At 41.6% G+C, this 23,305-nt stretch overlaps 1 protein-coding gene and 1 long non-coding RNA gene across 3 annotated transcripts in view; one reads left to right on the top strand and one right to left on the bottom strand.

Moving 5' to 3' along the window:
• Positions 1-1,164: 1,164 nt before the first annotated feature.
• DEPTOR (DEP domain containing MTOR interacting protein) overlaps positions 1,165-23,305 on the bottom strand; it is a 75,103-nt gene continuing 52,962 nt past the window's right edge. For both annotated transcript variants that reach the window (XM_084511459.1, XM_084511460.1), the window contains 3 exons: positions 21,245-21,315; positions 20,489-20,593; positions 1,165-2,328 (listed from right to left, as the gene is read on the bottom strand). In XM_084511459.1, coding sequence (XP_084367585.1) covers positions 2,200-2,328; positions 20,489-20,593; positions 21,245-21,315 — 305 coding nt within the window. In that variant the 3' untranslated portion in view covers positions 1,165-2,199. The remainder of the gene's footprint in view (positions 2,329-20,488; positions 20,594-21,244; positions 21,316-23,305) is intronic.
• LOC311432881 lies at positions 8,286-9,264 on the top strand. Its single transcript, XR_014690400.1, has 2 exons — positions 8,286-8,417; positions 8,603-9,264. It is a non-coding gene; the product is annotated as an uncharacterized lncRNA (long non-coding RNA).

The following is a 23,305-nucleotide window of genomic DNA, read 5'->3' as shown; positions in this document are numbered from 1 at the left end:
ACTCTTTTTACTCAAGTTTAAAGTGCACTCTGTAATGCATTATTAAGCTAAATTCTGACCCAGTTTCTTAATTATCTGTAAGCTACAGGGAACTTGTAGCAGAATATTAACTAAGGCAAGAGATGTAAGACAGGAGAATCCACAATGGTATTAGAGAGAATCATTAACATTTTGCTAAGAAAATCCTTCACATTTTAATATTTAACCTAATCTAACACGTAGAATTTATATTTTAAAGAATTTATACCGGCCAGGCCACCAAAACAACCCTGGCAAATAAGAAAATAAAGCAGTAGTTGGGGAAGCATTCCTGGATCCACAAAACCAAAAACCTGTAGCATACTGACACATTTCTGGGACAGCAGGATTTCCCCCATCTATTCTTAGTGGATACCCTCGACAGTTGTTACCATCTCATGTAACGTTATGTGCTGCACTATTTATTTTAGATGAACTGTATAAAATCATCTGATGAGGCTTATTCAATGTGTGCAGTTTGGGGGGTACAACAAGGAAAAACAACTGTTGTACTACATGACAGCTTGAAACAATCTTCCAAACATGTTTGTGCCTAGAGGATGTTAGTATCGAGTTAGTGGTTTCAGTCTTATACCTTCCTGCAAGGGTACATATTAGAGGAATAGAAGTTTTCTTGGTTAAAAATCAACCATGGCTATATGTATCAGAATGAAGGAATACCTGGACTTCTACCTACAAATCTGCAGGCATATATAATTATGAATGTTTATTGTATCTCTGACGAAATCTGTATAAGTGTTTAAGCGACTGAAAAACATACTGCAAGAGCAATATATTTAGTGAGAACAGCTTTTAATATAAAATATTTTTCAAAGTTATTTGAGGGAAAAATATTTTCCCCACCCCAAAGACAAAGGATTTTTGGTATGCTCATAGAGAAGGTCAAGCTTTAATTGTAAAATTCAGACAGCAGAGAAAGACTGCAAGGTATACTTATAATTCTATGGACAAGGATGTATATATTCAGTTCAAAGATCAAAGAATGTCCATGAAGTCCAATCACCATAGGATTAAGAAGTTACCAGCTCAGAATAATATAGTATTTTATATATATATATTTTTTTAAAGATTTGTTTCATAAATTCATCAACAAAGAAATCTTACCATTTGAAAAAGAGTAAGGAGTCAGTTAAATACATTTTTTTATTAGTAATAGTGTCAAATGCAACTTATGTGGCAAGTCTGTAGTTTGCAAAACATTTGATGATTTGAAAGTGCTAATGAGCTTAATGCACATTCGAGTACATTGCTTCAATTTGAAGTGTACTTCCTCTACTGGAGCGCTTGGATGTATCATTGCTAATGCTAACACTGCGAATTTCCCACCTCAACCCGCTAAATATTATTCTCCTTCTAGGAATAAAGGTGTCCAGAAATTCTCCAAAGTGACAAACAATGAGACCGAGACACCTTTCCTTCACACGTAAGAAAACAAACAAAGAAAGAAAGAAATCAACACTTTATACTTCAGTACCTACATCTGTGCTTAGGCATTTAAACAAATCGCCTGATTTTCAAAGGGCAGATTGTTTTACTTTGTCAAAGTAGCACATGCTTTTTGCACTTGCACGGTTTTGTATTTTTCTTTTAGAATACTCATTGTGCTCTATCAGGCCTGAACATCCACGCCACGGTATCCTCTACAGAAAATGAACTTATTTGTTTCACAGAGATGCATTCACAGTTCCTTTGTGTCTGACTGCAATAAAGCCAGCGTCTAGTCCCCTTTCCCTGACTGGAGGATGTTTACCCACGTAAATAAGTCACGTAAACTGCCTGTGACATCCTGACCCCACAGTGTGTGTGATTCTTTCATCTCCTGAAGTGTTTTGATCCAGTGGTGGACTGCGAGGAAATCTGCACGGCCGCTTAGGTGGGAAACCGCTCTGACGGATGCAGCCGTGGCTGGAGAGATGACCTAAGGGCCTCTACCTCGTCTTCATCAAGCAAAGCGAAGTCCTCAGTGAAAATATGCTGGTATCTATTGCTCACTTCTCAGCATAATAACCAGTGCTATTATTGTTAAATGAAAGAGAACCCCCCTCCCCCAAAAGCAAAATCATTTCTTTCGACACAGCAAGTTTTGTCTCCTCGTGTCATGCTGCTTCTTGGTTGCCACTGTTTCTCTCACAGAAATGTCCAGGAAGAGATCTTTTCTTCTCAGGACTCTATTTCTTCCATCACTTCCATGACAATCGTTCGCGGGCCGGTCAGGATGAGATTGCTCACTGTCCTGTAATCCACGTGGAGAACGTTGAGGCCATTGACAGAAACGACGAATTGGCAAACCTGGGGAGAAAGACAAGCAGCAAAAGTTATGCATTAGACTTTTTGTGTCAGGTTACCTACAAAGACATCAACTCCCAGGCATGCAAAACCTCCAGAACTCTTCGTGCTGTCTCATTCGGTGCTCTTAAGAAAGATAAAGTCCTTAGAATTAACTTGGCAAGATAATTTTTCTTTTCCTTTTTTTTTTTTCTTTTTCTTTTTTTTTTTTAACTTTTAAATATCACTACAGCTTTGAAACCTGTGGCATTTTGAAGTTCTACATCAGTATTTTTTCTTACAACACCATATCATAGTGTGCCTTACAAACACTATGGGACAAGACAGCTCTGGCCATTGCAAACAGGTCATTGTTCCATCTGAAATGGTTTAGACAGTTCTTGATAGCCATATTAAAAATGTGCATCATGTTTCCAGGCAGAGCCTGGATGATGATCTCACTAGATTCAGTGCCAGAACCTCCACCAGTGCACAATGAACCCAAAGGATCCAAATTCTAGGAAATAATACCATGGAAAATAAAATGCCACTGTCATTTTCAGGAGATATTCCAACGTAAACTTAGCTCATTATACTTCTTCTATGTATGAACGTTTTTTGGTTTTCTTTGGAAAGTATGGATCATTAATTAATTTCAAATATGCTAATATTTTGTTTCTAAATATCAAAAAATTCTAATGTTGAAAGTTTTGTATCATCAGAGGTTATTCTCTGTCCAAAAAGTCTTGATAGAAATATTTGGACCAACTCCATCGTGCATTTTAGTGGTGCCCAGTGCCGGGACAAGAGGCAATGGGCACAAACTGGCACACAGGAGGCTCCCCCTGAACACCAGAAGCATTTCTGTGCTGTGTGGGTGACAGAGCCCTGACACAGGTTGCCCAGAGAGGCTGTGGGGTCTCCTTCTAGGAGATCTTCAAAAGCCACCTGGACGTGGTCCTGGGCACCCTGCTCTGGGTGTCCCTGCTTGAGCTGGGGTGGGACCAGATGGTCTCAAGAAGGCCCCTCCTACCTCAACCATTCTGTGATTCAGCATCTTAAAAAAGTTAGGAAAAGTCAGAGCAAAATGTCACATCAGCATTGTAAAGACCTGACAAGGAAAAAAAGATATCAACATTTATTCCTCGAAAACATTAAGCCTTCTCTGGCTGTAATCATATTATAGTATTTGTTAAAAATGTCAGAAATGTGTTGTGTCTAGATCTGTTTTTAATGATAAAAATATGGAGCCTAAAGCAACAGTTTCAATGTGTTTCTGATGTTTCAATGAAAAGAATGCATTCCCTAGAAGGTTATCTTCCTCATAACTGATCTCGAGTCTGTATAAACGAAGCTCTGAAGAGCATATCACTATAGAAATTCTCTAACTTTATGTTTTTACCTTTTATCTTTATGCAGAAACACAACACAGAGATGTTTGCAGCAGAGGTGGGAAACAGCTCTGCTGCCTTACATTGCTGCCTCTAGATCGGGTTTTCTCACAAGCCCAACCATTCAACTTCTGTGCGTCAGCGACCTTCCCTCCCAAGTAAAAGAGGGATTCAGTGTGGTGAAACCCAACTCGTACTTGTGCAAAATGTACAGAATGCAGCTATCAATGTTCCATTTAAGGAAAATTACAGAGGAAGCAAAGCCAATCCAAAAATAAAACATTTCATCAGAAATGCTACTGATGTTTTTAATCTCTGCTCCTTTGGGCCTACGCACAGGAACAGCAGCAGCCCCTAAGGGGATGGCAAACTTCTCTTCTACCTTACCCCTTCAAGAACTGCTGTGCAGGGCTTGAGGTCCTGGAAGTCTGCCTTAGTGGTTGGTGGTCTCAAGTACGGCAATCAGCTCTTGGCCATGTCCATAGCAGCACAGCTCTATCTTTCCTGTGCCTTCATACGCTATTTCAACTGCACACAGCACCGTACAGCTTTTGCATGCAGACAAAGCTTCCTGAATGTTAAGGCTTTTGATTGAAGAGGTAGCCCATCATCCTCTTCAGAGTGCCCCAATTAGCATTTAAGAGATATGTTTAGTTTAAAATGCAAATTTTTGCAGTATCTATAGGTCTCTCAACTCCCAGTGGTATTTCCTAATGCTTTCTAGGGCTTTCCAAGATTGTATCAAGTTTTACTGAATTATAGCTTTGGCTCCAGAAGAATATTTGAGTTGATTTAAAACAGACCTGCAGAAATAGCATTGTCTCTTCTGGCTTAATGCAATTTTTGGAAGTTGAATGGCTGACGTTTGTTTTGCTGCTGCCTGTTCTCAGACTTCTCGAGTTACTGGAATCCCGATGCATGGGACTCGTCTTTGGCCAGGGACAGGCATGCAGGTGTGTGATGGAGAAATCTGCATGCTGGATCGTGTGAGGGGCTCTCGGGGACCCCAAGGAATGTCCCTGGCAGAAGAACAGACCTTCCAGACTGGCCAGCCACTTGCACCAAGGGTACAACTGTATATGTGGATGGGCACCACAGCAGCCAACAGCAAGCCAGATGCCAAAGAGCAAGCATCTCATGCCAAAGACCAGAGCTGACACATCTGCATTCCCAAGGTGTTTGTTTCAGTGTATGCTCCTGACAGTAGAATGGCAGCAGTGTGTAGGGGCTGAGAACGGTCCTCTTCATACCATCCTCTGCACTGGATCCAACTGGCACTTTAGTTTCACCATTTTCAATGGATAGGATCAGATGAAAAAAACTCCACCCAAGCCAGGTGAGAAATGGAGAGAGGCAGGCAAGGCATAGAAGAAAGAACATCTGCTCTAAAACTACATGAAAAGAGCTGTAAGGAACAGGAGAGAGATGACAACAACACGCCAGCACTTCGGCTACCACGAATCCTGCCCCAAAGAAGCCAGCACAGTGCACTGCCCTCTTGATGGTGCCACAAAAGGAGTGTGAGAGAGACAGAACCCACAAACCAGCCCAGCTGAGTATGTCAACCCTCTTATTATCTCAGGAATTTTCTTAAGGCAGCTGGTTTACAAAATGTCAATGATTTAATGCTGCATTTATAAAAACACATTTCAAAAAGCTCTAAGTGTTCGGCTTATAACTACAGCTGCTAAGGGCTTTGTAACTATAAACATGCACAATTTCTCTGTAGCTTTCCACACATCAGTAACTATAATAGATAATAAACCAAAGTTAAAAGAGTCTCAAAGAGCCTTTTATTGCTCATTTCCTCATAGCTCTCCAAGGAGCCTGACAGGAGATAACCATCCATTTTTATCCCTCAAACTTCAAGAAATGACAAAGCCCAGAAGAAATTCCAACCATTTTGTTGGGCAGGATGTAGTGATATAAAAAAACACGTAAACAGTAACAGTTAAATTAAGTAACTCTGAAATGAAAATACTTAAATACTTTTAAAAAATTATGTTAATAAACATTTATTGTTAACTATTTCTGCTTTACATTGTTGTTAACTATTTCTCCTTCCCACCCTGACAGACAACAGCCCACAGAAGTATGGATAGGAGGAAAGGTATGTGTGCCTCCATATTTCTGTGGGTTTTCACTGGCTTGTACAGAAGATTTAACCAAATCCAGGTGTTCCCAGGAAAAGAAAAACTTCAGCTTTGGACTTCAGTTTGACCAGAAAGGATCTGGAAACCTTCTGCTTAAAGAAGTCAGCAAAGATGTGTCATGCCATTCCACATCAAACTGAAGGTGGTGAGAAGAGGAATTATAATTATTGTTACCACAGTGTTTCATGGCCAGAATGAGGAGTCTGCTCGACTGGGGGCTGCACAATCCTTCCCCCATGGCTGGTTAGCTCCATGACAAGCCTGGGCGGCCAGCTCATGCTTGGTCTTGCCAAGGCAAGGTGAGAAGGACTGTGAGATGCTCCAGGGGGATATCGGAGACCTGACAGCACAGCTTGGACAATAGTAACAGGCATGAGCATGGAATTACACAAGTTAAGACAAATTATTTAATAAATAAATTATTAAATTAAAATATTTAATAAACAAATTTTGCAATAAAAACATTGCATAGCTGTCAGTAATTCTTACCTAGCTGCCTGCCTTAGGGTTAATATTTATTTAACAAATATTTAATTTTTAATTTATATTGAATTTATATTTATAAATGTTACTGGAATATTATGTTAGGATAGGCTGTTAGGCTAGATCCCAGATATTCAGAGGCTGTGGTATAGGCTTCAGTCCTTGTGGAGCCAGGCCTTGACTTCTGGGCCTTTTACAATTGAATATTTTTTAAAATCCTTACAGAAATGATTTACTGTTCAAGGTACCCTTTTTAGAGGGCACTGTGAAAGATAACCAGGAACTAGAAATTCCCACTGCTGTGTTTGGCTTAAGTGAAAATTGCAAAGTTCTTGTGAAAGTCCTAAAAAGAACATTTAAATGTAGAGATGCAGTGAGTGTGACTGCAAATCACTGGTGGGGCTGCAGGCAGCAACCACACGAAGCCCACAGATAGCATATCTCACAGCAGTCAGATAAGACCGTGATTACACAGTCACATTAACTGGACATCAGTCTAAAAGGAAAGCACAGCACAAAGGGTTTGGCTCAGAGGATCCACACTCTTGGGTGCTGCCCCATGAACACCAGATTGTGCAGTGACGCCTTAAAGGTGGTGGCAAAGCTGCTGTTTTTCAGCAGCACTGGTATTTACCCCCTCATCCAAGCAGTGAGGGGACAATGCAGGGTCTAAGACTGCATTTTAGGAAAGCCCTTCAAGCACACGTGTTTCCCCATTTCCTTGGGAAGCAAGGGGCAATGTCTAAGGGCTGCCATACACCGACAGCTGCCCTGGCACCAGGCGGCCTGCTCATTTTCATCGCAGGTGTGACTGGGCCTGTACGTGTGGCAACCACACAAACAGAAACCTTCACACGGCCGAAACTCCTCATACAGAGAGAAGAGGGAAACCCGGCTCTGATCTCAGGCTCCAGAGCAGCCAGGATTTTGCCCTGGGCCCTGCCCAGGCCTGGCACAGACCCCTCGCAGATCCCTTCAGGACCAAGGTGCTCCAGAAGGGATCAGCGCCTTGCACAGAAACATGGAGCTCCTGGGCAAGCTGTGTGCTAGTCAGGGACAGACCTGGCCCTCTGCTCTGCTCACAAGCACATGGATTTCCATATCGGATAGCTTAGGACATGTTCACTTGATTTTTTTTTTATGATCCAAGGTGACACCAAAGCTACACAGATCATTTTTCCTTTGAGATGAACCATTCCCAAAACACATGGAAAATTGTTGGGTTTTTGTTGTTGTTGTTGCTTGGTGTTATTTATATATATATATATATATATTTATATGTATACATAAATATTAATATATATATATATATATATAAATATATTTTTATATATATAATTTATTTTTGTATATATATATATTTTTTGAAACCTTACCAGCGTCAAATAGAAATTCTGAATTCAGGCAAAGATGGGAGTCATTTTCAAGCCTGCAAAATTCTCAAGCAATTTTCCTAAGAACTAAAATAAAAGCTTCTAAGTATAACTCCTTTCAGACCTGCCGAAAGAAAAGTGTATTTTGACAATTTTACAGAATAAAATTTACAATGTAACTATTAAAAAAAATATTCCAATGTAGGTGGTTTTGCTTTTCTTCTTGCTAAAGAAAATTAAAATCATATCCATTAAAGAAACAGCCAGCTTCAATTTCTTTTATAGAGATATCCTCAATAATTACAACTAAATGTTCTTTTTCGTGTGCTGCTAATCCTACAGGGGCAAGGATCAGCTGGCTCGTTAGAGTAGCTCAAGCTTCTGATTGTTTCATGATGGTGTTCTGCAGCTCACTGTGATCTTCCAGAAGAAAAATTCTTCAGGTGTAATTTTGAAAACCATGCATTTCCTATGTGTAATCTGCAGGAGAGACCTGCAAGATCCTCGCTTCATTTAAACCTCAGGCCATGCTGTCAGTATGTAGCCCTCATTACAGGCACCTGTGCAAACTGTGGCTGAAGCATAAAGGTTTTGCAATTAGCACTGACCTGAGTGCGGCAGGCCCACCAAGCCAGGCTCTTCACACTTGTCAACTGCTTTTAAAAGCTCTGGGCCCAATTCTAAGACAGAAACCTTCCTGGTTGATTCCTGTGGTATGTCCACAGCTACAGCCTGTGAATATTATTAATCTGCTGAAGCTAAGAAGGAAAAAGCAAAGCAAAAAAAATAAAAATATATATGTATATAAACATATATATATACATATATATATATTCTTTCCCATCACTTGTTTAAAAAGGCAATGCATCTGCTTTGGCTTTTCTTGTTTTGCTGGCAGATTTCAGCGGAAGAGGACTTCAGCGCTACAAACATCTGAAATTCAGCTTTCCAGCCTTCAGCAAGGAGGAAGGGGACCTCCAGGCTTCCAACATTTTAAAGGAAGAGCTATGCTTGAAATGCGGTTTCCCTCCCTCACACTGCCCCTGCTCCTCCGGGACTCCAGGAACTTGTGCTCCCATCCCTGCCTCCTGCGCACGCCGGAGCTCCCGAGCAAACAGATGGAAAAGATGGAAATCGAGACGTGCTTTTCAAAATCAGATTTTAGTATGAAATATGAAGGAGTTGCGAAATGAGGGAAAGTAAACACTCCCATCTAAGGCCATAATTTTTTTTTGTCACAGAGGAACGAGAACTGTTCCACTTCTTACTGCAGTTGCCATTAAAAAAGCAGCTACTTACAAGCAGCAACCATGAAGGCTTGCCCTGTCGGTTGTTACACGGCCGAAATAACCCCCCTGAGCTAATTACCACATTATCACCTCCTGGCTCACATGCCAGGAGCCAGGGTTTAGTACACAAAACATTTGGTAACACTACCAGAGGAAAAGGTTTCCTTTCCTTAGGGATTAGAGACCTAATCTTACTTTTAGAAGAAACATGGGGGGGGAAAAAGGGTTGTTTATTAGAGGCTGGACTGTCCAAAGACTCCACATCCCGATACACCAAACCTCCTCCAGAGCAAGGGGAGGAGGACACGGCGTGAAGCCTGTGCTCCCCAGGGCGCTCCCATCCCTGCTGCAGCCCATCCTTCGTGCTGCCTTGGGAGCACTGAGCCAAAACAAGGCACCGCTATGTTTTAAGCTGGTGCCAGCAAAAATAAATAAGCAAAAGGACTTGTCTCCAGGCAAAATAAGTTCCCTGATATGCCTGACACGGCTGGAGGAAGGAGGCAATAGATGCATATCTGGCTGGAGGCAGACGGAAGGAGGGGGCTGACACCAAGATGAAGACGGGATCCTCTGTGGGTGCACTTAGATCTGCATTTAGATCAAAGTGCACACTGCAGAGTGGGTTTCCAGATAGCTGAAAGTGCCAGTGAAATCAATGGCAAGATGGATATTGGGTCAGGAGGAACAGCCCCAGGCAAATCTGAGGGTGCAGAAGTGGAGGAGAAGGAGGAAAGTGGAGCAGAAGGTGGAGGAGATAGGGTGTGGGGATGAACTTTCCTTACAGCCTCACACGCACAGCCTGCGTTTGTGCTGCTACACGGGCTCTGCTTTTTGAATAAGCAACCCACAGCCACAAAGCCCAGGAATCGCCGTGCTCAGCAAACAGCCCAGGCCACAGAGATGCTGAACTTGCTGCCACAGAAGAGCCCGGGAATACGACTAACATCCTGAATAAAAGCAAACACAGGCGGCACTGAAGTATTTGCTCCCACTCGTGTGATCTTTCCACTGTCACATTAGAATGAGGAAAAGAGATGGAAATCAGAGGTCCTAAATTTCTTTTATTTTTTCTTTCTTTTTTTTTTTTTTTTTTTTTTTTTAACTGCATGGCACTGGAAGGTTAAAGAATCAGGCAGGGTCCTTTTCAGCAGAGCTGAGGTTACAGCACGGAACAGAATAAATTGCAGCTGCGTGTTCAGCTCTGTAAATATCTCTGGCGAATGTGTAATTGGCTGTGGAGTGGGGTGGGGTGGGAGTAGGCAAGTCTCCAGGTCTTGCATAAACACAGGATTTTCTCTCCAGAGGGATGCATTTCTTGTTCAATCTTTACACCAGTGTTAAGCTGGCTTTCTGTCCCAGCACTGGGTGAGAAACCAGCTACTAGCAGAGTGTGGTATGGTGCACGGCAAAGAAAACCGACCACATTTATAGCTCTGCAAACATAACCATGTCATTTCATGTAATTCTGGCTCTGCGTCTTGATCTGTGGCTGCAGTCTGGTATGGATGGTTTGAGCAAAGCTTCACTACAGGCTACCTAAGTAGGAATTTCTCTAGTGAGAAGTTTACAGAAAGCACAACTTTTTAATATATTTTTTAAGGGTCTGCATTTTTTATAGTATTCCCAACTCACACAAAAAAATCAGAAATTAAACAACATTAATATAAAGACTAATTAATTAGTTTTTCATTGACATCATTAGATGTCAATGAGTCTCATCACTGGTTCAGGTGGCCTTTCCCTCCCTCCATCTCCACCGATGGAAACAAGAGGAATTTTAATCTTTTTTTTTTCACTGGGAATAGAATGAAACCACTGCTGGACAAATTTCTCAGATACAGCACAGAAAATAGAGGGTGAAAACAGCTCAGGAGAACAACTCTTGTTTGAGAGCAGGCAGCTTTCAATCTCCATGCAAGTCTCAGCCCCGCAGAGCCAAGTTTTGCTAGCTGAGGCAGTGTGTGCCCCAACAGGACAAGGTCTCGCCAAGGGAATTGGCCACACAGGTAAATTAAAGCTACCTGTAGATACCTGCAGGGCAATAAAAGGAAAGGCCTGACACCCTGAAAAGTAAATATTCCACAAATCAGGTACAAGGGAACAGGGAGATACAGGTCTCTACTTCTGGTAGCCCTACCTGGGCAGTGGTGTTACGTGACTGACCCCACCTGAGCCCGAGCAGGAGATGCCCATGTGTGAAGCCGAGCTGGCCTGAGCCACAGCAGCAAAACAGACCAGTGGCTGCATGCTTAACTTTACAAGTATTTTTATTATACGGTGTAAGCTGATACCTACCACGGAACAACCATAGAAATGTGAAATAACTCAGACTGCTGAAGGCGGCTCTGGGTGAAACGCTGCACTGGTAGCAGGATGGGAGGTCTTAGCTGAGACATAGCTTCTTTTTATGCTTTGCTTGACCTTTCCGTGTCCTTTTTTTTTTTCACAATATCTCTACACCTATCCTAGAGATACAGCAGAGGTGAACTATAGAGCTAGAAGACAAACACACATCATGAATTAAGAACTTTAAAATTTTGTCAATTTAGTTGCAAGGTCAGATGTAGTTAGGCTAAACTAGCTGCGTGTCATTAGTTCAGGTCCCTTAATTACTTAAACAGCAATAATCCCTATTCCAGCCTGGACCAGGGAGAGGTAAGGGCAGCCAGAGCTGTGCAGGGCTTCCTGAGCACCCTGCACTATCAGGAGCGCAAGGAGCACAAGCGGTCTGCGCCGCTGGAGACAAACAGCTGCTCTCTGTTTTCACAGACAACAGTGCGATTGTTTCGCCATGTGTTTGACTAGCTAAACAGAGCTCTGGCTTCAACGCAACATGTTTCCCCGATCAGTCGCTTGGAGCAGGAAAGGAAGCCAGCTTACGTCCCGAAGAGCAACAAGAAAGCGTGGCTAGGAGTGTGGGGAAGGCGCCCGCGTCCCCCAGAGCACTCAGGGCCATGGCCAAAGTACTGTCATCGAAGCACCTGAGGACCCATTCAAGGCTTCAAGGGAAACGGGTATTGCCACTAAAGCTCATAAAACAAAGTGCGTTTTCATTTTCAGTCCATAGCAAGAGCACTTCAAAATTTGTGATTTTTTTTTCATATTTTAGCCGCTGCATAAATCCAGTAGTGGGTTAAGTTTTTCTGATGGGACTACCCTTCGGAGAGCTTTGGCTACCTAGGAGTGACCTGCAAGAGCCTAAGAAAGCTCGAGCAAGGGTAAGATCACAGCTGTTCTGGCTGGCACTAAGTCTCGCCATTAAAGAGGCTATAGACCCTGCTGGAATTTGGAAGCTGTATCAAAACACAAGCCCAGCACTGTTTCACAGTGCAGCTGAAACCAAGGCTGCTTTCTCTCCTTCTGAATGCGTACAGCTGTAAGACTTCAGAAACAATCGAGAAAGCCCTTTCGTAAGCACAGGGCGTTCAGATATCTGGTTCATCCTTCCATCAAACCCTACTTACTCAAAAAGGGGTTTTCAATGTACTTTTTATTAAAATAATTTGGCTAATTTTAAAAAATCCACTGACCTCCAATTATGAACATGCAGGCTTTTTTTTTTTTCTGCATTGTTTCTGCTGTTGATGAAAAGGAGCCAATGCACAAACACAAGTACAGTAGGCCACTTGTTGCCCAACAGCGTTTTAAGTAGCCAGCCTACAGACAAGGTCAATTCTCATGGTAATTCCACCCTTAGGAGGGCAGAAGGAAGAGCTCTGAGATATCACGAAACTTTCTACATTTGCATAAGATTTCAGCTGTTGGAAAGAAAAAGAATCGTATTTTATTGCCCAGTAAAACTCTCCCACTGTGTTAAAAGAGTCTTTAGAAAAAAAAACACACAGAGTTACTGGAAATATAATACCATTTCACGACATCTGTAGGCCAAAATTCAGATCTAGGGTAAGCCAGTGCTAAAACTGTATTCTAAAAGTTTACGGAAAGAAAAGGTAATTCGCTGTTAAAGGTGAATTTTGTACTCAAAAAGCTAAACCAACTCCTTCTTTTGTATTTTACACAGGAATTCCCACCACCTTAATTCTTTCAGTAGATTAACAGTTTCTCCATAATGACTAACATGGTTCCTGTTCTTCAAAACCTTAAACAACTGCAGGGGGAAAGAAGCAAAGCAAACCAAGGAAATGAGCAGAAAAAATGGAGTTCCACCAAGACAAGTAGGAGTGCAGGTTGCAATTTTGACATGTCTGAAGACTGCAGGAGCTTTATCATGGCTTTAAAAGAACCTGAATGTTGTATCTGAAGTCTAATGATATATTAGCAGAAATCAAAGTAAAGCAGAGGAGAATTTTGGTAAAGACTATAAGAGGCTAGAATGCGGTAGCAGAGCAAAATGAAAGCCTTTAGCTAGCCCCAGAACAGTTATGACATGTGCAGCAATGGCAGGATTGTGTATCATAAAGAAAGTATTAATGCAAACACAAATTCATCACCAAAAGGAGGAGGATGGCTTAGAAAGAGAGCAATTGGAGGAACTGAATTTTGAAACTCATGGAGCTGTGCAGGTTCACCACTGCTGCACAGAAGTCTCCCTATCTCATCTGTAAATTTTGGCCCTGAGACTGAGAAACCTAGACCATACGCTCTTAATCACAGCCCCAGGGAACAAAAGGAGACTTTAACAGACCTGGAGGGTTTTTCATTTGTACTGGTACCATAATGGATCTAATCATCAGATTTTTCTACTGTTGCAGATTTGCTGGCATTGTCCATGTGTCTGATCCCATGTACAAGAATATCTCTGGATTCTGGCAGGAAGATGGTTGATGCAGTTGTACAGAGGATTTGTGACAGCATAAAGAAGAGAATCCAAACCCAGTTTGTCTTCAATGTGGCCACCATGGGGCAGGTTCAACCTGCAGGACAGTGTCAGGGTGTCTCTAAAATAGTCTCCTGCCTCTCTGAGAAGTATACAAGTTACACGGCTCCCACCACAGAAGAGGAATAAAACACCAAATAGCTGGTGCAGTGAAGGGGCAGAAGAGAGACTGATTAGCAGCTCACCAAATCCTGCACTGAGATTCCCAATGACAAGGGAAAAGGGGGATTGCTGAGAAAACCTCTCATGATTTCAATCAACCTAAAGACATTGCGCTAACGCAAAGGATGATCAAGGCCATAAGGACTCCGTTGTTGCACTTGTAGCATTCTGCAGTGAAAGCAAAGGAAAGATTTGCCAAACCCTGTCTCCTTTTGGCAACCAGACAAAGTTCTGGCAGTGACACACAGTGCAGCTCCCCAAATCACATTTTCCTTCATTAAGAGAAGCCCTGAGCTTGGTGAGAGGGCTGAATTCACAAAACTCTCAGACAGAAGGAGATGTGCGAGATACAGCCTGCTGCCCAGTACTCATTTTAAAAAAAGATTTTGCTGCTCCTGAAATGCTCTGTCCAGCATTTAACTGCAATTAATGGTACTCAAAGGCATTCACTTTGTGCAAATGAATCCCAAGATCCACGATGGCTCAATTAGACCTCTTGAGTCCCACGCCATTTCCATGAACACACACTGCAGTGCTCAGATGTACTCCTCAGGAAGAGAACTGTGTTACTATCATATTTTTGCAAGGCAATAATCATGGTATAGTTCAATTACCAAGGTTTTAGGGTACGTCCAACCTACTTAAAAGAGGTCATAAAAAACTCAGAAACTGCTCATTTAGGTTCATGAAACGCACCCACAGGAGATGGGAACTTTAGGACAACTACAGATGCATCACCTCAGCTAAGCAGCTAACTCCTTGAGCAAATAAATGATGACCGCAGACCAAAATGAGAAGGAAGGCACAGAGGAGGCAAATCCAAGCACAGATTCATGCTTTGATCAGGAAAGCATGCTGTTAAACAGTTGTCAAGGACAACCAGCCACCAACCCATTTTTCACATCAATGGCAGAGTTGAGTATTCAAATATTTGATCTCTTCCAACTTCTGTTGAATCATCACATTACTAACACAGCTGTCTCAATATACTTTTCTTTAGTCTTTTAGAATAGGTTTTTGCCAAAGACTAGGAGGAAAGAAAAGCACCTAAAATGTTGACCGTTATGTTCTTACCTTGTTCTTACCATGTCCCAACTAATGGGACAAACCACTCCTCTTGAGCATGACTCCTGAGATATACGAGGCTACTGGGTACCATCCTCTCTCCCTCTCTGTGTTCAATATTGGCATATAAAATCTGAGGTTTACAGCTGCATAAAGTGAACACCGAGACTACAGCCTGTTCAAATTTTCTTTGGTTTCACAAAACGGGAGTAGATTTTAAAGTAAAATATAAATCGGATTCTTTAAAATTAGATTTCTCTGGAGTCAAAGTTAGGTGCTTGAATACAGCTACCACATTTCCATGGAGGAGAATGGACCTTTATTTTATAGTTTATAACTAAATACGATCAAAAATATAGGCACTCACTTAGGGAGACATGTTTGAAACATATATACATCTATTTTCAAGCACCACACTAGTGGCATTCATCACATGCACATTTAGCTCTGCTGCTTCTCTATTTATGGACAAGCTATGAAAGCAGTTTGTCAGCAACTTTTTTTGAGTGTTCACATTACTAAACACACTCATTCTGAATTCACTCTAATGTAATTATCAAATTCAGCAGCTAGCTGATAACATGGCTAAAGGAAAATACCAACCTGCCTCAGTGTTTTCATGCTGTAATTGAAAACAGATGGCAACTCATGTAATTTATGCTTTTCTACAATCAGTAACATGTTGGGATAAGATAAGAATTCTAAGACTGAATTGCATCTGCTTCAACAACACCATATGCTAGTGCACAGTATAAATATTTATCCAGGCCTACTTCATCTTCTCATTTAAAGCTCAGTCAGATGAGATAATAAAAGTACCCTTTGGATACCTTCAACTAGCACCGAAGCATCTGCCCAGTGCTTTAACGGGTTAGAGTCCCAGCACCAAACACCAAAGTATCTTCCCTTTCCTACACTTCATCAAGAGGTTTAAACGGCAGCATGTTCATTGCACCTTATTTGTATAAGTCCCTATCTTCAAGCTCCCACTAGGCTGCCATCAGGAATTATAATTTTCTCACTTGTGATGTCCACGATCCACTTTTCCCACTATTCTGTAGAACATTGGAGATTGGCCACAGCCATAAATGTTTTTTTTTGTTTTTTTTGTTTTTTTGTTTTTTTCCAGGGGGAATAAATGTTCTTTGAGGGTTTTCAGACTGGTTATCTTAAACAGCAATCACCAGGTTTGAGGTCAGATTGGCAAGGACCAGGGGTTTTGCATTTCTCTGCAGCATGGGGTACTACATTCAACCTCCCAAGAATTTCACAGTTCAAATTTCTTGCTATTGCAGGAATTGAAAACAGTGGCAATCCCTCTGATACCACATAGTTTTGACTCCCTCCTCCCTCCCCAAAGGCTGGCACCTTACTACATGCAGCTTTTAGTTCTTTACATCACAGGCTTATAATATCTTGTGATTGTGGCTGTATTTGGACTCTGTGGACTGATCAGATAGTGCCTATCTGAGTGTGTACTGGAATTGATGGCCTCGACAGACCCTGACAACAATTATTTACCACGAAACAGTGGCTACTCAATAGTGGATGAGATTTGGCTCTTACCCTGCTAGTGAGTTCACTTGAATTCACTTCTGCAAAGGTTAGAGCTGGTCACTGGTTTCTCCAGCCAAAAGGAAGAACAGATAATCAGCAAAATTAGCTATTAATTTATCTCCTCCCTAGGCCTCACACCAAGCTTGGTCTGCGACATTTGTCACGCTCTGCTGCAGTGATGTCACACTATATAATAAGGTGTAAGGTCTAACTAGTTTAAAGTCAAGTTGTGGAACTTTGCAAAAACACTTTTACCTTAAAAGCAGAAATCAATGTACAGAATAAAACACTGAAGAAGGGGGACAAGATCTTTCCTGACAACAACTGGCAGTATTTAGTGGTGCCATTTGCAGAGGCCTGAATTTTGCAGCCAGTCAGTCTGGAATATTAAAGCACCCTCAGAACTTCTAAACCCTGCTGTTCCTGTCTTCCCTTCTCAGTCTGCTGACGACAGCAGACAGCAAAACAGAGCTACAAATAACTTGGACGTACGCATCACAACACTGGCTCCTTTCATAGCCCTGTGTCGCCTCCAGCTTCTGCTTGTTAATGCGCTTACAGCCGTAACGATCCTCCAACGCTGCCACAGGCGACTGCGCTTCAGCGAACCAGGTCTAAAAATACTTTAATAAAGCTAATTGACAACATACTTATTAAATTATTTGTTCAGCTACAAACCTGGAACCCCAAGCTGTAAAGGGTAATCCCATTTACCAGGCCCAGAGGAGGAATCGAGACTTAAAACCACAAAGACAATACTCTCTTGCACCTCTTCAGCAGACTGAGCTAATAATTTTAATAGAATTAAATTGTCTTCAAATTACCCCAGAGGAAGATGTTACTGTAATGAGGTGGGGCGTGCTGCCATGCCAGAGGTGGGTATGCATTTTGGAGACCTGGGCATCCCAGTCACTCCACGCTGTGGTGACCACACAACCACTGAATGTGGTCAAGTGCTCCATGGCAAGCTCATTGAAGTTTCTCCTGAGGCTTTCCATTCACGGAGCTTTGAAGAAGGCCGGGAACCCAGCCAAGTTCAAACTGAAAACGAGACACCACAGAGTCCTTCAGGTAGATTGATCCTGTAACATTTACTGCTTTATGTAATATACAGTGGGGTCTTAACTACACAAAGTGAGATCCTACAGTGAGACGGTAGGAAGCAGTCCTCTTGCAACACTTTGTCCAGCATAATGCAAAGATGGGAATATAATGCTCTCAAAGAGAGATAAGTGCAAAATCACAAGCTTTACAAATACAGACACTTCCAGAACTGATTACACTGGATACATCTCCTTGGGAGGAAAAACCCTGCTGATACTGCCAAGAACTTTTCTACAAACTGCAACGCCAAGCCTTGGCTCTTCTTCAAATTCTTGCCCTTTCATCATAGCCAACTTTCCTTGTTAGCGCTCCTTTGGTGTAGCACTCTGAGCAGCACTGGCAGACAAAAGCCTCCTACACCAGGCCACCAGAAGTTAGCGCACCGCGGTCTATTTTCAAAATGCTCCACCTGCAGCTTCTACAGGGGGGAAGGCTTATTTTCAAGGAGCTGTCATGGCAAAGCCTGTCATACGATTCCTTGAAATCTGCCAGATTGAAGAGTGCTGTAAACAGATGGATTAAGTGACATAGATTTTTGAAAAATTCAAATACTGCACTAGAATTTACATACCTATTGCCATGGGAACACCTCAACACACACACAAAAAAACTTATTTTCAAAGGAAAGTGGCATATCTTCACCAGGGGCTAAACGTGCTCAGCATTTCTGAAAACGGGGCACTGATTTTGGTGTCAACACATCTTTGGTGTAACACATGGCCATAATGTTTCATGCACAATTCTGTTCTGAAAAGGGGTTTTGTGTAAGGATAGGACCTTTGCAAACAATCAAATCCATCCTTTGTGCAAATTCAGGGCAATATATCCCAGTTTTACTGGCTGAAATACCATTTACTCCCACTAGGACAAGGGAGTCTGACATTCTTATGTTGTGAGTGGATCAGATAAACTCGCGTAACCCCATCAGAGGACGTGAGTGTACCAAGAGCAGGAATGGAAGACACAAGGACACGGTTTGGTACACAAAACCAGTTTCAGAGGTGCAATACAAAAACAAAATAAACAGGCTTAACTCAAATGTCTTACTGCATAGTTGTCAACACAAAGGCAAAAGTAAAAACAAAACCAAAGCCCACTATATTCAGCTCTAAGCTTCGAAGTTCAGAAGTGAAAACTCTAAGATTATATATGACGCTACAGTGTTATTTTTACAAGTCAAGTTTCAGAATAGATCTACTCTACTGCTGGCTGCTAAATTCTGAGAGAAGAAGATAGTGCAAGGTACTAAACTCCCAGTTTCAGAATCTAGAATGTACACATGCATAAATTCACTATTTTTAAATTTCAGTCCTGTATATTTTAGGCAGGATTACTTTACAGAAACAATATTCTTCCTATAAAAATTATAAATGCATATTATAATATATTATATTGATGTATTGTATAAAACATAGAAAGAAATCCAGTTCCCTCTGGAATGGAGCTGTTTGCCAGCAGGATGTGTCAGGTGCTGCCTGTACCAACAGGCTCTGCAGCCTTCTAGGGCTTTGGCTGCCCTTCCTCAAGGGAAGTAAATGTTTCAAAGACAGAATGTTCTTGCTAGTTTCATAAAAAATCAGCAGCCACAGGGGAGAAACTCCTATTGTATATTCACTAAAGACGGAGCCATGGCATATCCACCAGCACCGTGCAATGGGCGGGACAGGTGGCATATGCTGGGTGGGTGAGAATCCATCGGTGAGCATATTGGGAATGGCAGACAGATTATAGAAAGCAGGATAAAACTAATAAATGAATGAATTAATATATTAATGGGAAACTGGGCTGCTCATGGAATACACCTGAAACCTTCACTTGTGTTGTTATGGTACAAGAAAACAGGACATAAACTGCTCATTTGCATCTGGCTCAATCTGGACACTGGAATAGGTGCAGCAGCTAGTTTCCTTTTCTTGCTTTTATACGCTCTTAGCATAATGCTTTGCTTTTATTTTTCTTACTCTAAAAGAGAGTGACTAATTCACAGATATATACAGGACATGATCCAAAACAGCAGGTAAGTCAATGGGCCCTGCATTAGCAGTACAAGAGCCTTCAGGTGGAAATTGTATTTATTTATTTTTAAATCGTGTATGAAGGCATTTCAACTCTTTATGAAATATGAGTGTCACACATTCTTCTTTCCAAAACATCTTGAATTTTAACTGCTTTACAGTGACCAATGGGTTACACTAATTTCATTGTGAATAGGTATGCCTGGCTTCATCTTCATATATAGGCAAAGTGCAGAACCTGCATACAGACCATTCTGCAATAAATTACAAATAAATTGCAGAATAAACTGAAGGTGGAAGGCTAGAATGTGTGCAGACTTGGAAAGAAGTGGAAATAACAACAACAACAAAATAATCATGAAAGTAACTTGGAAAGAAGAGCTTAGTTTTGCATGGGAAAGGGACTTGAAGACTTCCCATCCCTGGAATTGTTCAAGGCCAGGCTGGATGGGGCTTTGGGCAACCTGGTCCGGTGGGAGGTGTCCCTGCCCATGGCATAGGGTTGGAACTGGGTGATCTTTAAGGTCCCTTCCAACCCAAACCACTCTTTGATTCTATGGAGAACCTCTAGGACAGAAGACAAGAAACATAAAGAGGACAAAAGGCAACTGAAATCAGTGATTAGAAATGCCTGAAACTGAAAGACATTCAACCCAGGAAAGAAGAGCACCTCTCACTACCCAACTACAGGCAGCCCAAGACCTTCAATTAGAAGCCCAGACATCCCAGTATAGCTTCCCAGTTTGACCACGCACCTTCATGCCAGCTGCAGCTGCTGGCCCACTGGGATCCACAGCCTGGATGTGGCAGGGCTTGCTGCCCCGTACCACGAAGCCCCAGCCAACCGCGTCACCGACGATCTTGAAGGAGAAAAGAAGGAGGTGAGCACTGGCACCAAGACACATCTAAATGGTTCAGGAAAACTATTTTTTTAATTTCAACACGTAGTAATGAACTCTGTGTGATAATATTTTATCAAAGCCTGTGTACAGGCTGCTGTATCACATGTGGGAAAGGCGCTATGTATTTTGGTTTCAATTAATTTTTTGTTGAACTAGGAGGTTGCAAAAAAGCAAGGCTTTCAATGACTAGGTTCAAAACTCTTTTTAGAAAGGCTTCCTCTAATACTGAATCAAAATTTCTGTCCCATCATAGTCTAAGAAAAAGTATGCCTGAGTAGAAAACTTCAGTCTGGGTATATAATCCATGCCTACAGCAAACACAGTACCAGGAGCACAAAGTTTAGATGAGTTTGTATAATAAAAATATTACTGGCTTTATGTAATTTCACACCCTATTTCAGTCAGCAGTACTACGCTGGCAGAAAGACAGGATAAACAAGTGCAGAATCAGACCTGAAATGTGTGGAAGTACTGATAACGGACTTCAGGATTTTAAAGTACAACCCTTAACAAATGCAAATAAGCTCTAATTATCCCTTCAGAAAATGTCTGTTTGGATTACCTTATGCATGCAACACACAGAAATAGAGAAAAATACCAGAGACATACCGTAAAAGTTTTTCTGACATATGGGGCTCCAGGCATCAAAAGCTCATCGGCAGTCACCGGTCTCTTTAATACTGTAGGGGTACATAAAGGAATATTCAATATAAGCATTCCTCTGGAGTTTTTCCTAATAAATGAGACAAAATGTTGGAATACGGTATCTTTTTGGTCCCAAATCCCATATAGTCTTTCAAGTCTTGTTTGAAAGTAGCAGAAGAGCCAAAGAAAAGACTGCAGAGTAACTCTGAGCACCAACGATGAGACCTTCAGAAAAATGGGGTGTTAAGCTAACAGACTTCAATGTCTGCAATTGGCATCCCCTAAACACTACCACGAACTTCAGAAATGGCTGTTCCTGTGTCCAATGCAAGTGGCCAACCTCCCTGGCAGGAAGCAGCTTTTCTTGCAGGTTCCCTCTGCACATTGTGTGCTTTCAGCTATTTCATCTGACTCAGTTTGGAATCCCAGAATTCAGTAAGAAGAAAATTCTGAAGAAAGGTTATATTACGTACAGGAAAGCTTGGTAACCTTTCCTCCATTTCCCAACCCAAGAAGTGAGTCTTTGTCATTTCTGAATCCCCACCTCTTCCACCATTTATTTTATTTTATTTTTTTTTGCTTGGAGATGGGAGCTGATTTTCCCTGCAAGAAGGCAGGGAATGTTGGCGTAGTCATGCAACATTGCTGCTGTTTGGTTCAGGTATTATCCCAACAAAGAGGTTTCTGCAATTGTAAGCACAGATATCTAATGCCCTCATATCCAGAGGTTCCCTGCTACTTTTCTGTATTATGAATTAATTTTCCCCTGAACAAAGTAAATGCAATGTTCTGTCAAATCAGATTGATACCATTCTGCATACTGTGTTTTTCTGTCTGTCAATGCTTTACAATACAGAGGGCAATGTAAAGCTGTATGTTCTTCACTACTTTTGCCTGCTTCACCTTTCAAATTATGACTGCTTTTCCTTTAGTGATAAATGATTTTCATGATGTCTGCCTTTTAAGTCACAGGTGGAATACAAAATTTCTCCCAGATGGTATTCTGAAACATTCATGAATTTCTTAATGACACTCCTGGGAGCGGAAAGAATTCTAGCACACAAACCAATAAGTATTTTTTTTCTTTCCCTTGGATTTTGACAAGCAGTCATTTAGCCAGAGTTACACTTTTCAGAGCATGCCCATTCAACTTAAAAAACCTGGATCATTATGCTCAGTCAACAAATGAGAATCAGATAAACCATGTACACAGGACTCCGTTGCATGCCACCCTTCATTATACCCTCAGAAATTTTGTTTGATGACTTTTTTCCTACATGACTGGTCAAGTCATGACCTGTTTGTTTTAAAAGTCCTTGCCTGTAACAGAACTCAGCTGACAAGATGCCTGTCTCCTGTTTATTACCACAAAATTCAGCAACGTGCTCTGGTTCTGGATAGCAGGAAACTATTGGTGAAAAAATCGCTTTATAGTCCAGCAGAGGTTTAAGAATTCCTCCATAACATTTACATCTGACAGCCTTATGTTAATCTCTGCAAGGTGGTGTGTGGATCTGTAGCTGTGCTACGGGAGAAATTACCCTAGGGGAAGTTGTGTTTAAAAAAAACAACAATAATTTATGGGAGGGCAACATCAGCCTATCCTTTTTCTTCCAGTGTTGTGTAATCAGCTGCATTAAAATAAACTTGTTCTCACTACTCATGGGTTGACACTTCATATATAATCAGAATCATAAATGAATGGAATACCTGGCATACTTCAGATAATGCACACATTTATGGACAGCACATGAATGCTGGTTTATCTGTCCCAGAAAATTTTCCAGGATGCAATTATGGTGTACTGGGGCCAGGGGCTCACCACACCAAACCTATCAGAGTGTCTCTAGGTAGTATACCTAAGACATATTTTGCCAAGATACGATGCTGTGGCACTTTTTATAGAGGGGCAAACACGGGAAGGTGACATTGAGCACCCAGCAGCAGCTTACTCTGAGTGTGCAATGACCAAGAGCACTGAGAGCACTCCCAAAAAATGAACAGCAGGTCCGGTGTATGGGGTTA

The sequence above is a fragment of the Aythya ferina genome (genome assembly GCF_964211825.1).
Source record: "Aythya ferina genome assembly, chromosome: 2".
Taxonomy (NCBI): domain Eukaryota; kingdom Metazoa; phylum Chordata; class Aves; order Anseriformes; family Anatidae; genus Aythya; species Aythya ferina.
This window is presented reverse-complemented; position numbering and strand designations above follow the sequence as displayed.